Here is a 15964-nt window from a genome sequence, read left to right as displayed (position 1 = left end):
GCGAGAATGGGTTGTTTCTGCCCACGCCCCTCCCGTGTTGCCGCCCCTTTCCGGGGGTGCGGATGCGCCATCAGGGAGTGCCGTGCCTGGTGATAATGTTCGGAATGATAGTGGTGATGGCCAGACTGTTGTTGTTCTGAATGTTGACCAGATACCCCTCATGTTGGACCGGATGGCGCCAATCTCCCTGTGCCCGTCTACTATTTGGATACCTAGTGCGCAAATCATCGTGTCCCAGGTTCAGGATTATGTCATGCCCTAGTGCATCTGTTCCTCCTGATGTGTGGCTTCTTTGGGAGGCGTTCTGTCTCTGGTTTCCGGTGGCGGACTTTCCGGATAAGTATGGGTATCTTCTTGAGGTTATCTTGAGATGATTTCGGGGCTTTTAGTGTCCCCGCGGCCCGGTCCTCAACCAGTCCTCCACCCCCAGGAAGCAGCCCGTGACAGCTGACTAACACCCAGGTACCTATTTTACTGCTAGGTAATAGGGGCATAGGGTGAAAGAAACCCATTGTTTCCCAGGCGCCCATTGTTTCTCGTCGGCGCCTGGGATCGAACCCAGGACCACAGGATCACAAGTCCTCGCATGGCTGTCCTCTCGGCCGACCGGCTCCCTAGGTGGAGTGGCATTCTTGCTGTCGCCTTCCCTTGATGAGCCCATCAGACATATGGTTGTGTGCCTTTGTTATGCTTTTGTACTGTGGTTTTTTTTAATTTTCTGTACTCCTATGTTTCATGTATCTTATCTGCGAGTGTGGCTGTTTTTTGTTGTATCCCGACTTCTGTGTGTGCCGGTCTTTGTTTCCTCTGTGTGTATGTGTCGTTTTGTTCTGTACCTCTCGGTTCCTGTGTTTTCTGGTCCTGTATTTCTGAATGTGTTTGCTGTTTATAATTTCGGTGTGGCACGCAGGGCTTGATTTGTCCATTGTGGTTCCTATGTTCGTTGACATGTTTCCGTTTGTGTCAATGGCTTCTTTCTGTGTATATAATTTGTGTAATAAATTTTGTTTCCTGTTTTGTGCCCTGTTTCATGTTTGTGCTTAAGTATTTTTACTATGTTCTTGAGTTTCTGCTTATGTGCCATGCTCAGTGTTTATTGTAAACTTTTGAAACCCGGGTTTGGGTTTCTGTTTTGTTCCTCTGTAATGATATTTCTTATTGTATTTATTGTATTTCCTTTTATAAATAAAAACAATCCCATGTGTGTGTGGGGTGTGGTTGTGGACACTGTCTCCCGGTTCCTGTGTTTATTCTCTCTGTGTGTATGTGTGTGTGTGGTCGTTCTGTTATGTATTTCCCGATTCCTGCGTGTTCTGGCCATGGATTTCTGTATGTTTGGCTTTTTGTTCTTTCCATGTGGCCCTCATGGCTTGGTTTGTCCCACCTAGTTCAACTGTTCATTATCCGGTTTCCTTTTGTGTCACTGGCAAGTTTCTGTGTATAAAATTTGTTTGTAAATTTTGTGTACATTTTGTGTGCCCTGTTTCATATTTTGTGCATGTATTGTATTTGTAATTAATATTCTATTACTGTTCTTTTGTTTCTGCTTTTGTACCTTGCTCTGTGTTCATTGTACATAATTTGTAGCCCGAGTTTGTTTTTTTGTTTTTGTAATGCCATTTCTTATTGTATTTGTTGTATTTACTTTTATTAAAAAATGGGGGACTTCGTCATATTTTGATGCCTGTGTGGACTTTAACTCTAGAGAGATTCCTGACTGTGCCAGATTTTTCAGTCATTGTGAGATCTAACTTTTGAAGATGAGTTAGTTTACTTTGCCATTTGTCAGTCATTGTGGACTCTAACTTCAGAAGAGAGTTTCCTGACTCTCATATAGTTTTTCTGAAGGCAAAGTGATAGTACACTCACTTGTGTTATTGACGTTCATGCTGAGGCATTATCGCCTCCCATTCTGGTTATGTAATGTCACTACCCACCATGTCCACAGTTTAGCAGCCAGTCATATGCTCTCTAACACACCCCTGCTATTGAGTTATCTTTGCTTAGTGACATCTAGCTGCTGTGACTTGTGCTTAGTGTTAACTTATTTCATTGTTACTTGGTCGTGAATATGTATAAATATTGTATATAAGCTGTCATGTAGATAAGTTAGCCCCTAAACTGTTGGATTTTACTTAGACTTTCACTCAATCCTAGACATTTACAACTTACATATTTGAGGTCAGTAGGTTCACTGATTGATGGGGGAAAGTTCTATTCTACGAGCAGTCAGTACTTGGGAGCATGCCATTACAACAGTGCAGTCCAGACCTGTGACGGTATCGGTAAGAACAATGATTAGTAGCATTTTGTCAGTGCCAGCGTGTAGGCTGCCAAGGACATCATAGCAGTGGGTCACAACTACGACCAGTGATATGTGCACAGGAGCTCAAGTGAGGTGAGTCAACCAGTAACAGTTTTTGCCAATGGTCATTGACGCGAGTGTTCATCTGTTGAAACGAAGGAATATCGTGGCAGCAGTGACAGTTCCAGTGAAATAAAATGTTCACTGTCCAGTGAACAGTGAGTGTTCGTGGAGACCGTTTGATGGAGTGTTAGCAAAAAGTAGCATGTGAAGCCGCTACCTGAAACCTACACACAGATTCGGGATGCATGTGACTTACCGTCTAAAGACAGCCCGGAAATGAGAGGAGCCGGAAAGTGACTCCTCCAATGTGTCTCTGGTTACCAACACCGGGAACGACTGGGCGAGATTACACAGTGTGGTTGCCCAAATTGGGACAGCTGCAGGTCGTCCACCAGGTCCACCTACTGGAGGGTGTCAGATGGATGTTCACAAAATAGCCCGAGTGGTTGGGTGAACTGTGTGAAACCCCCAGTTAGGCTCCAGCGGAAGCCTCGGGACCCTTGTGGGTGCAGTAGTACTCCAGGTTGCAATTTTTTTCCATGTGGTGGTACAGTTGACTAGAGCGCGTCTGGGAACATTCAACACATAGGTTTCATTGTCAAGGATCCTGTAGCATATAGGATGAAGGATCCTGTGATCCTGTGGATTTGTTCTTTGATATACCACGTTTATGTGATTTCCTCTGTGTATAAGAACCGATTTTGTAGCCTAATGACACATATAAGATTTTAGAAATGTTTGAAAAATAATAAAGTTATTTAATTTTAATTAAGTAATTAATTTCAAATTTTATCGCTGATTGTGGAGATTTATACAGTATACTAAATACTAAATACTAATAATAATACTAATACTTAATAATAATTAATAATACTAATACTAAACTATATGCCAGAGATAGAAGTTGTCAGAAATTTCGACACTAAAATACTAACACCTAACATATCAAGCCAAAACGGTCATGTTAAGAACATTTTAACTTTACTAACCACTAACGTCATTAGAAGAATGCCGTGAGGGGTCTTGGTGGGCGGCTGACGGAGTGTTATGCTCCATGGGTCAGTCCTCTGTCCTTTTGGAGCCTTATGCTCCTGCTGCTGTCTTTACCAATTTTGCCAGAACTCTTTTTCTTTTCCTTGTGTTTCGTTTTTCTCCCCCCACTTCTCCTTTCTAATTGTCATTTCCTGCCGACCTTTTGCCTGTTTTGATTATTCTCTTGGACTTCTTCTATTTTGATGCCCGGGTGTTTGAGGAGGCATACTCTTGCACCCTCCTGCAAGAGTATGGCCTCAAGAGGGGGCCTCGTAGCCTGGTGGATAGCGCGTAGGACTCGTAATTCTGAGGCGCGGGTTCGATTCCCGCACGAGGCAGAAACAAATGGGCAATGTTTCTTTCACCCTGAATGCCCCTGTTACCTAGCAGTAAATAGGTACCTGGGAGTTAGTCAGCTGTCACGGGCTGCTTCCTGGGGGTGGAGGCCTGGTCGAGGACCGGGCCGCGGGGACACTAAAGCCCCGAAATCATCTCAAGATAACCTCAAGATCTCAAGATAACCCGTAGAACTGTAGTACCCGACGTCGAGAGCGAGGGGAACCTTTTATTGTCAATCCCCCTTTCGTCACTGAACCCGATCTCGACGGACTGACGGTTCTTAAGGTGGCGTTTGTGGGGCGTATACTCACGACGCACCCCTAGGAGGCCCCGACATGATCGGCGATAGCTTCTTGTTGGGTGTCCTGCCTCTAATTGTGGCTCCATGGTGGGTGTGGGGGCACATTCATGAATAAAAGTTTTTTCCTCGTTTTCATGGCCGATAATGTTTCCCATGTTCCTTCTCAGGCTCGTGGGGTGGGCGACCAAGCCCCCGAGTCGGACTGTGTTGGAAGACCAGGCCCTATAGCCTGCATTGGAGCCCCGACCCCCTGACTACTCCCCTCAGTTCCCCTCCCTCCTCTGCGGTAGGGTCGAGTTCCCAGCCCCCAGTGGTGACCACCTCGGCCCCTGGCACGGCTTCGTCTCTCATTGTGACTACTGCGCCTTTTACCCCCTCTCTCTCTAGGGGTTCTCAACGCCGTCCCCGCCACGGCCGCACTCACACGATCCCTTCCCGTACTAATACTTACCACGCCTTGTTTGGTCCCGCTACGTGGGTTAAATACTTTGATCTCCACCATCTGGATTCTACTCCTCCTGACGATTTCTCCCTCCAAAAATACCTTGTTGATTCAGTAGATGCCTCTGTTACTTTTAACTCCACCAGTTATGGTATGCGTGTCGTCGCTGCTCCTTCTAAGGATGCAGCTACTCGCTTAGCCGTTTTGTCCTGCATTGGAGAGACCCCTGTTCGGGTCTCCATAAACGCTCGGTTAAATGCCAGTGTTGGCACTGTTCTCCTCCCACACCATGTTGCAACTGGTGTTTGGGGCCTCAAAGATTGCCATGAGTATATTAAACATATCCTCGAAGCCTAAGGCCATTCTGTTCTCCAGGTGGACACGTTTACTGGACCCCCTCGTGGTCGTCGCCGTCAGCCCCTTCGAGTTGTTAAAATCACCTTTGATAGTAGGGTCCTTACGCCCTCTATTATTCTTGCTGGTGCCAGATGCTCCATTCAGGAGTACATTCCCTCTCCTAGACTTTGCAATAAGTGTTGGAAGCTCGGGCACGGTGTCCTCAAATGCACAAGTACTGTGTATCTATGCCTCATGTGTGGAGACGACAGTCTTTCTAAGTCCGTTTGCAGTTCTCCCCAGGCTCACTGCCTCAATTACGGTGAAGCCCACCCTACTTTCTCACGCTCGTGTATACACTACATACTCGAGGAAGCCGTCCTCAACTTGAAGCACCGTGATCGTCTGTCTTGTCCTAAAGCGAGACGTCAAGTTCGTTGTCTCACCCCTTTCACGGGCGTCTCCTACACTCGCGTGTTGTGTTCGACCTCTCCTCATCTTTCCCACCTTCCTCAGTCTCACAACCGTTTCCAGGACTTAAACCCAACCACACCCACCACCTCCTCCCCTATTCCTTTGCCTTCTGTCCCGGCAGGTCTCCCTCCTGGTTCTCCGACTGGGGTTTCCCCCCTTCCTACCCAGTCCACCATATCTCCTTTGTCTTCTTCCCCATCTCCCCTCACTCTTTCTTCCCGCCCCTTCCCCCAGTCTCTTGACCCTCCACACCACCTGTCTGTCCAGGCTGATATCCATCATCCTCCCAGTAATCTTCGTGTTGTTCGCTCCCATTCCTCTTCTGCTGAGACCACTGAGTCTGTCGCCCGGTATGTTGTTACTGGAACGCCTGTCTCTTCGAGTCAGAAACATAAGCCTGGCTCCTCTCCTTCTTCCTCTCCAGCGGGTATGAAGGCTATGCTTTCTTCCTCGCCCGCCTCCCTCTGATTCTGTCACTACATCCCCTCCCAATTCAGTGGTCAGACCCCCCTGTCCCAGATATGGAGGTTTCTTTCGCCCCCGATTCCCTCTCGGTTGCTGCCCTTCCTGAGGTGCACTCCCTGATTTCTGCCCGTCCCCCCCCCTGTCGGAAAATCCGACACTATTTAATATCATTCAGATAATAGCTGTATTGTATAAACAAGTTACCCATAGAAAACGTAACTTGTAGTGGAATTACCATCTAAAGAAAACGGGATATCATCACTACATACCATTATAATTCACCAGCTATTCTGCTGGGAATTATTCTTAAATACATTAGTCTTTGGACTTTACCATCATAAAAACATCTTATATAAATTAACTTAATTATCAATATTAAAGTAGAGTAAATGTGACCCTTCTATCACTTTCTGAAATCTGGACAAAGTAGGCCAGGCGTCAGGGAGGAAGGAGGCAGCCATTGTTGTGTCACCTCCGAGACGTGTGGAGCAAATTCGGCTCCTATCATTCTGGACAATGTCGGCCAGTAACGTCAATAGTATGGAGTGTTAAACAGCCATTGTTGAGACTAGACCAGAGGCTCACAGGGGAGCAAATTCGGCTCCTGTTAAATTTACTTGGACGTAGTGTTATGGAAACCAAAGGTGTACCATTGTCAACACGCTGTCTACAAATTCAAGTTAAGTGTCTATCCGAAACCCGTTTATCATTCATTTATGGCCATTAATGTCAGGATATAGGGTGACCCGGTTAGATCACGTGGAAGCCTCAAACTAAAGGTAATTAAGCCAGGTCTTCATGTTCCATGTACAGTTTTCTCTGAAATACTTGTCATATATAGGATTCTGGCTTCACAGCTAGCGCACTTTTGACAGGTCAAGACGAGGAAGATTTTGTGCACCAGTTACTGGGTGATATGGAAGCTACCTCAAAGAGGATAATTTGGTGTCTACACCCTAGTTATACCTGGTGGACTAACCTGCTGTACTATAAGATAAGGAACCTCTTCAATGTATGTAGTTAATTTTGTAGTTTGATTGGCTGCATATATATATTAATTTAATAACCCCCCCTAATGTGTAGAGGATCGATTTGTGAGATTATGAGATTATTGCAGAAATACAGTCCACTTATCATTATACAAATTGCTATCGAAGTATATAAATTAACGTAAATATAAATTCTATATATATTCATATAAATTAAATAAATATAAATCTCACAGGTCGGTTCCCACACCCCCCTCCTCCAGCTGTCCTTGCCTGCCCCTCTCAGTTCTCTCTTCCTCCTCCGGACCCCGTCAGTCCACCTCTGACCTGTCCTCCTGCTTCCTTCCCTCCATCCTTACTAAGTTTACCCATGCCCCTTAACCCTGATTTTGCTGTCTCCTGATCCTGAGGTTCTTTTATAATTTGTGTTCTTTACCTTTGTTTCTTTCTTGTTCTCTGTTACTGTCCTTTCTCTTTGATAATGTCTATTCTTCAGTGGAATATTCGTGGATTTTATACCAACTTCCATGAACTCCAACTTCTAATTACACAGTTTACACCACTTTGTGTTTGTCTCCAGGAACCCATGCTTGGTGCTCGTCCTGGTCACTTTCCTGGTTATTCCTTTCTTCCTCCCCCCCCCAATCTCTTGTTGGGGCCCATAACTCTACTGCTCTCTTAATTCGTTTTGATATTCCCTTCGTCCCCCTACTTCTTTCGTCACCTATCTATTGTTCTGCTGCCCGCGTTTTTGTGGGTAAATGGTATACAGTCTGTTCCATTTATCTCCCTCCCGTGTCCCGCTTTCCCTTCCTGATCTTAAGCACTTCCTGGACTCCTTGCCAGAGCCGGTGCTCCTTTTGGGTGATTTTAACTGTCAACATACCCTCTGGGGTGATGTTCTGACAAACACCCGAGGCCGTCTCCTCGAATCGTTCGTCTTCGCTTCTTCTCTATCTCTTCTGAATTCTGGTGAGCCCACTCATGTGGACTCTCGAACTCGCACTTTTTCCTGTCTTGATCTTTCTCTCTGCTCGTCGTCCCTTTACTTAGATTTCACGTGGCAGGTTCTTGATGACCTCCATAACAGTGATCATTTCCCTGTCCTCGTTCCCTTTTTCTCCTCCCACCCCTCCCCCTCTCCTTCCCTAGGTGGCAGTTTGCCATGGCTGACTGTAGCCTTTTCACCCTCCATGCTACTCTCTCTGACCTCTCCTCTCTGCCTCTTCCTCGCACCCTCCTTCTTTTTTATGACACTGTCTTCGACGCTGCCCTTCGCTCTATTCCTAGCTCTTCCTCCTGGGGCACACGGATGTGCATTCCCTGGTGGAATGCGGACTGTGCTCGGGCTGTCCGCTGTGAGCGTGCAGCCTGGAAGAAACACCGCCGCCGGCAGACGGCTGATTCTTTTATTTTATTTCGGGAGGCAAGTGCAGTGGTCCGTAGGACCATCCGTACTGCTAAACGTGAGAGTTGGAAATCTTGTTTCCACCATTACGTCCGGTACTCCTCTGCCACAGATCTGGAAGAAGATCCGCAAGATTGTGGGCAAGTTCATTCCAGATGTCTTGCCAGTTCTCCACCTCCGCAATATTCTTGTGGCGGACCCAGTTGCGGTCGCGACCGAAATGGCTTCCCACTTTTCTTCTGTTAGCTCTGGTTCTCATCTTCCTCAATCCTTCCTTCTTCGCAAGCCTGTTCTTGAATCTTATCCTTTAGATTTCCACACTCATCTCCGCCTTCCCTATAACAATCCTTTCTCTCTTTCTGAACTTCAGTCTGCCGTGGCCCACTGCGGATCTACAGCAGTGGGCTCGGATGACGTTCATTATGCGATGCTTCGCCATCTCCCTCCTTGCACGTCTCGGTATTTACTGAGTCTGTATAACCAGGTCTGGGAGCCGTCGTCCATCCCTTAGGACTGGCTCGATGCCATTGTACTCCCTATTCGGAAACCAGGGTCTCTCGGTACATCCCCTAAGGACTTCTGCCCTATTGCTCTCACGAGTTGTGTCTGCAAGCTCCTTGAGCGTATGGTAAATGTCCGCCTGATGTGGTTCTTCGAACACCATCACCACCTCTCTCCTTCTCAATTTGGTTTTCGCAAGTGCCGCAGCACGACTGATGTCCTGGTGAACTTGGAGGTCAATATTCGTACTGCTTTTGCTGCGAAGACCTCCGTTGTTGCTGTCCTTTTTGACCTAGAAAGGCTTATGACACGACCTGGAGATACCATATTCTGGCCCAACTTCGTTCTTTTGGCCTTCGTGGTAATCTCCCTCTCTTCCTTCAAAGCTTCCTTTCTTGTCGTACCTTTCGAGTCAGGCTTGGTACCACTCTCTCTGCATCTTTTCGGCAGTATGAAGGTGTGCCCCAAGGTAGTGTTCTGAGTACTACTCTTTTCTGGTTGCCCTCAATGGTCTCCTTTCCTCCCTCCCTTCTGGCATCTTCTCCGCTCTTTATGTTGACGATCTTACTCTTTGCTGTCGGGGTGATGATTCACCTCTCCTTCAACGGCGGCTTCAATTTGCGATTGATGCCATCTTGGGCCACCAATCATGGCTTCAAGTTCTTTACTACTAACACTTGTGCCATGACTTTTGCTCGGAAGCGGGTCGTTCTTCGTCCCTGTTTGTCACTTTATGGTTGTCCCCTTGAATACAAAGATTCCGCAAAGCTTTTTGGGTTTTTCTTTGACACTCGTTTGTCTTGGTCGCCCCATATCTCTTACCTCCGTGTTGAATGTTCTAAGGCCCTTAACCTACTTAAGGTTTTGTCCCATACTTCTTGGGGAGCAGATAGGCGCACGCTCCTCTATTTGCATTCCTCCCTCATCCTGTCTAAACTCGATTATGGTTGCCCTGCCTACTCTTCTGCTTCTCCTTCTACTCTTCGCCGTCTTGATCCTTTGCACCATACTGGGTTGCGCCTCAGCTCTGGTGCTTTTCGTTCAACTCCTACCCTCAGCTTGTACAGTGACACTGGCTTCCTGTCTTTCCGGAACCGCCGTGATCGCTACAGTCTTCGTTATCTTTCGCGATCCTTCCAGCATCCTCACTCTCGCCTCTATCGTGCTTTGACTTTTACCCCTCCTGTAGTTCCTGTTCCTCTTCACAACCTTCCTCTTTCTGTCCGTTTGTCTCGCTTACAAGATTCTCTTTCGGTTCATATTTCCAATGTTTCTCCTCGTATTGTTCCCTCCTTGCCCCCGTGGAGGGTCCCCCTTCCCAAATTCTGTACTTCTCTGACTCGCATTACTAAAGCTTTTACCCCTCCTACAGTTCTAAAACGCCTTTTCTTGAGCACTTTTCTTCTCACTCCCACTCCGTTCCCATCTTCACCGATGGGCATAATCACCGATGGGTATAAGTCTGCTGACGGTGTGGACTACTCTGTTGTTTTTCCTGACACTCTTATATGTGTCGCCTTCCTCCTAAGACTAGCATCTTCACAGCAGAACTTTATGCTATTCTACATGCTCTTCGTCTCCTGCTTTCCCGGTGTCAATCCTCCTTTGTGGTGGTATTTGAATCTCGTAGTGCCCTCATGGCTTTAGGGTCCTTTAATCCGGTCCACCCGGTGGTCATCAAGAGTCAACATTGACTGTTTCTTATCTCCAGTAAATTTAAGTCGGTTGAGTTTTGTTGGGTTCCCAGCCATGTTGGTGTCTCTTTAAATGAGCGTGCGGATGCTGCCGCTAAGGAAGCTATCCGCGCTTGTCCCATCTCCCATAAAGGTATTCCTTATTCCGACTTTTACCCAGTTATTCATGCCTCCATCCTTCCTCGCTGGCAGAGTTGTTGGTCTTCTGTTCTTGGTAACAAACTGCGTACTCTTAAGAGTCGTGTGTCTCAGTGGCCTTCCTCCTACCACCGTAACCGGAAGTGGGAAACGGCTCTGGCTAGGTTACATATTGGCCAAACCTGTTTAACTCACAGTCACTTAATAGAGTGCCGCCCTGCTCCTTACTGTCCAAATTGCATTGTCCCTCTTACGGTCATGCATATCCTTTTTGAATGTCCTGATTTCCAGAACGAGCGTGTGTCTTGTTTTCCGACCATCCCCCGCGGTCGCTTGTCCCTAGATAGAATTCTTAGCGACTCAGAGACTTTTGATATCGTTCACCTTAAGCGTTTCTGTTCTCGTATTGGCATCCTTGGGGATATTTAGCGCCCTCTGATTATCCCGCACATTTGATGGTGCTACATAGCCTTCCCGGTTTGGTGCCTTTTGATAATTAATTACTTCATTAGAAGAAAATGGGTTTCAGTGGCTTCTCAAAGTGAATGGGAGGCCTGCCACGTTACCAAAATATTTATTAACATAAGGACATGTCCTTAAAAACACCAGCTTGGGAACCTATATATAATATAAAAAAGTATTCACCAGGACTGGATTTAATGAAAACCTAATCAAAACCAACGTCTACTTCCCTAAGTCAAAATTGTCGAATTCAGAACCGAGTTCCTGGACGAATCCAGGACCGCGTCAAGTACGGGACGCCATGCCATTGCAGGTCGCGTGGTCATGCAAACAACAACACTGAGAGTAACCTACCTCAGTAGTCAACACGTGCAGATCTTAAATATTTTACACGAACTTCGACAAAGGAACCACTGAGTCTCCGATCAACCGAAGATCTTGCTAATCTTGGAAAGTATTGTACCCGGAAAAATTTAATTGTATTATATGTATATTGAGGCCATTAGTTATATGTAGAAATTTTGCCAGTTATGATGCCTGAACACCATCCGGAAGGGTAAACTCTTGTTCTAATTAAATATAATCTTTTATTGCTATAAGCTGTGTATTGTAGTAGCAGCTCACTACTTCGAAGTTACTTGGCAGGTGCAGCCCAAGGGAAGAAAAAATTACAACGAATCGTCCTAGTGCAACAGGAAGCATTCACAATCACTATTATACCAAGGGCTTATACCAACGAGTTTCGCATATGTGACTGAGGAATGTCCAGTGCCCATTACTAGGCTATACGCTACTTAACAGATATGCAGGGTATAGTATTATACTACTCCATTTTAGCTGTAGGCTAACATTGTAACCAATTATGTTCAACAGTTATTTGATTACTAGGCTGTGTATATATACCCCACAAATTTATGTGAGCAGGAAACACCTGGCAGGATAATCACAGAACATACGATCCACTTTTAAATATACAGTTCGCTTTAAATTAATAACAAAATAACGTAAACTAAAGAATCTAATAATTTAATAAATAAATAAACAATTAAATTCCTGCTGGGAAAATTCCCCACAGAAGTCTTCTCCAAGGAAATACTCCCATTATCTCCCAGTTAAAACACTGCAAAGGGATTTCGAAATAGGAATTGAAGAGAGGGACTAGGCTGAAAGTAAGAGGAGAGGTGGCCGTCATTTCAACACATGGTTACTGGCAAAGCGTGTGTCGATACCTGTCGTAGGCCATCGGTAAACCAGGAACGTCGGAGTGGTGTTATCGACGTTGCTTGTTAAAGCTTCAGCCAACGGAGGGCAGCAAGTACAAGATGGGATATCTTAGTTCATCCGAATTTATTTATCTGCCACTTGGAGAGCAGACAGATATCTGAGGGTCCATTCCTTGGCACTTTAGTGGTGAGGTGTTTCGCCCCAATGAATGAAAGCTGACAGTGTAATCCAGTGTGTGTGATTTACACGGGTTTACATGCCCATTACACTTTCCTCATTTCGCTCTACCACCCTCCGGGAAGATTTGGTGGTTCTGGCAGTCCTCAGAGAAATTGGTATAGTCTCTGAGGTTACTGGATGACTCATGGGTAATGTGCTGACCCATACGGTACCTCGACGAGAACACGAAGGTTATAGTTCACGAAAGAAGTACCACAACAAAATACCAGAAACAGGATGGGTGAAAGTACAGAGCAGTACTAGACCCATCCATCAGAGTAACTTGCTGTTTTCTGTTACTTGGACATTCATTTATCCACTGGAGCATCATACCTTTTATTCCTTCCTGTTTCTCCAACTTTTGTAACAATCTCTTATGGGGTACTGTGCTAAAAGGTTTTCTGACAGTCTACTCACCCTTCTCTTTCTTGTCTAATTTTTGCCGCCTGGTCATAGAATTCTATTAAACCTGTGAGGCACAATTTACGATTCCTGAATCCATGCTGGTGGTGGTGACCTCCTGGCATCTCTCGTTGAGTTTTTTACACATCTCCTCTGTGTATCTGTTCTCCCCTTTTCTCAATTTTATCACTTATTTCTTCACTGATGTTTTCCTCCAGATGTGGCCATGGAGCTGTTTTGGTTTGGTCTTGGCTTTACTTGCCATATGATTTTCATACTGTCTTTCTGTTTCTCTCCTCACTTTGAGGAACTTATTCCTGGCCTTCTGGGGCCAGATTCACGAAGCAGTTACTTACCAACGTGTACATCTTTCCTCAATCTTTGACAGCTTTAGTAGCATTTATTAAAAAGTTTACAAGTATGAAAACTTGCCAATCAACTGTTGTTACTGTTATAAACAGCTTCCTGGTGCTTCGGAGCTCATTAACTGTTTAATATTTGTAAACAAAGCCGCCAAAGATTGAGAAAAGATGGACAGGTTCGTAAGTGCTTGAGTAACTGCTTCGTGAATCTGGCCCTTGGTATCTCCCTCTGCTCTCTGGAGATTCTCCATGTTCATGTACTTGGCTACTTTTCTTCCTTACATGCCTGATTAAACCATTGATTCTTATGTTGCTTATCAAAATTGGATGGCTAGATGTATACGAGGGCGTTTTAATGTATACGAGGATGGCTGAATGTTAATCTGAATGGCTAGATGTATATTTGTACTGCTAGATGTATATTTGTACAGCTAGATGTATACGAGGACGGCAAGTTTTATACATGATAAGCTAGATGTATACATTCAGTGAAACTTGTTAAACAGAAAACATTCAATTATTTCATGAATAATGATTGTCCATAGTGGTTCTTGAAAGTTATAAAAGATCGCCATTTTGCCCCAGTTTTGCAGCTCTTAATACTATGCATTACAGATTATTGTTGTAAGGAAATATTGCAGAGTTCATTCTAAGCATAATTAAATTCTCTCATAAATACCTAAATGCAACAAATGTACACAGTTTTGGCAATATCAACATCAACGTCAAAATCCGGACGTTTTAGCAAAAACTGAAGGCAGTAATATTGATTTTTCTTGGAGTAATAAACATCAGCTTCAGTTGCTTATGTGGGTTGCGTAGAACAGGACAGATTGCCTACAATAGACAGTGAAACTACTTCAGATTTGAGGCTTCCAGATGGCAAAAACGCGTGAACGTGAGCTAGTGTTGGTCGGGGCAAGATTGCGATGACAACTAGAGTAGCAACAGGTGAACATACCAGGCGGGAGGTCCTCGCCGTAGACATCAAGGGAGGCGCGAGGTCCCTGCCCATAGAAGATGTTGCAGCGGTGGCTGACGGTGTTCCTGGCTGCTTGGGAACGCTCTGAGGCTATCCTCACGTGCGCACCGATGATCTCTTCGTCGGAGTAGCGCTTGGACCACCTCGTGGGCGAGTATTGCTCCTCCAGTTCCTGCTCACGGACACAATAAGGAGTACATTGGATGAACTCAGTCACATGCAGTAATAACAAATGACGATGTATTACATATTTGATGGAATTGAACAGTCCATCAAAGCTAATTATTTAAAGAAATATCTACAGAAAACAAGTCAATATGATTTATATGATACCAAAACAATATACTCAACAATTATATGTGAATTGGAACTCTACTGGTGCTAATAATGTAGCAACAGGACCTGCAGTCGCCATTAACTTTCCTCGCCCTCCTAAAGAGTCATACTCTGTTCTCATAATAATTTCTGTTAAGGTTAGGGAACATAAGATTGGGTAATAACCCTGTATTTAACAAATTTCTTATATTGGTGGCCTAGTATCAGGAACTGTTGTGGCGTCGCGTTCGTCTCTGCTGGGGGCGTCCCTATCTCTGAAAGGTACCCCAGTCACACAATGAGTGGAAGACACACTCACCCGACCTCGTACCCTGTGAAGAGTGATGTAAAGCCAATGCTCTCCCTGGCACAGTCTCTTCCTGACTGTCAATGTACAGGGACCTCGGACTTTCGACCTCGCCACCACAAAAACACCAAATCTCTGAAGGAGTCCTTAACTCCCTTCTGAGTGTTACTGTTAAACTCGTAAGTTTTTCTCTCCTTCACTGCTCCGTCTCTATATATTTGAGGTGGTCTCCCCGAGTGAAAGGAGATCTTCTGCAATATCCGAAGCGTCTGAGAGTGAGGTTAACAGACGATTCCAGATCATTTCAGGTAGCAATGGTAAAGAAAATGGAAGAATATACGCAGACAGATAAATGACAGTAAAAGTTTCAGGGACAAACGACCGAAGAAGTGTATTAATAGTCGCCAGACGGGACCAGTGTTTCAAACTTTTAAGTTGGTTTCAAACGCTTAAGTTTGATACCCTGCTGAGATTTCAAGACAATCTCAACAGGAACCTCACCAGAAGAACACAACAGGACCACACACACTGCAAGACACACAGATTAATAGGAGGAAGCAGCTGTTATTTTCTTCTATGTGCCAACTAAACTTTCACCAGAAGCTGGAGTGGATAGTTCAATTGTCCAAGGAATCTGGTGAATATGAACCATTATTTAAGGAAGGTGTTCACCGGCCCTACATAACAGTTGGGAGAGAAGAGGCAGTTCTGACGACTGCCAGATTTGAGAATATTCTTTTGGTCATTTCTGAGTTGGGAATAATTTACACAAAGGTTATAGTTTTTAATTATCCGACATACTTGGATCTTGAATTTCTTCATCTCAACAATGAAAGTGTTGTGTGGGTTAAGAGAAACATTATACAAGGTGAGAAACAAAGCCAAATTGTTGCCTTTTTAAAGGGTGAGGCTCCAGAAGACTTTCTGTGCTTGGACGTGGATACAGGAAAGTGGCAAAATATATTGAGTAGCCCACAATAAGCATGAAATGTTTTCGTTGGGGACATTTGCCTTGGAAAGGCCAGCTTGACCCAGTTTTACTGTGAAAGAAGCATGACACGCAAGAGTGTAAAGTCAAGATTGAAAAAGTGAACAAGTTTTACTATCTTGCTGCAATTGTCGAGGTAAACACAATGATGGTTCCTCTCTATGTCCCATGAAGTCCCTTCTGAGAGATTCCAAGCCGGCATCCACAAGCAGGGTA

At 45.1% G+C, this 15964-nt stretch overlaps 1 protein-coding gene across 1 annotated transcript in view; it reads right to left on the bottom strand.

Annotated features, from left to right (window-relative positions):
• The window catches only part of LOC123750849 (kynurenine formamidase-like), a 59655-nt gene extending 44073 nt beyond the window's left edge, over positions 1–15582 (bottom strand). Inside the window, exons 1-2 of the mRNA XM_069325041.1 lie at positions 15562–15582; positions 14118–14310 (exon numbers count right to left, since the gene is read on the bottom strand). Coding sequence (XP_069181142.1) covers positions 14118–14310; positions 15562–15582 — 214 coding nt within the window. The remainder of the gene's footprint in view (positions 1–14117; positions 14311–15561) is intronic.
• Positions 15583–15964: the final 382 nt, after the last annotated feature.

This window comes from Procambarus clarkii, chromosome 15, assembly GCF_040958095.1.
Source record: "Procambarus clarkii isolate CNS0578487 chromosome 15, FALCON_Pclarkii_2.0, whole genome shotgun sequence".
Taxonomy (NCBI): domain Eukaryota; kingdom Metazoa; phylum Arthropoda; class Malacostraca; order Decapoda; family Cambaridae; genus Procambarus; species Procambarus clarkii.
This window is presented reverse-complemented; position numbering and strand designations above follow the sequence as displayed.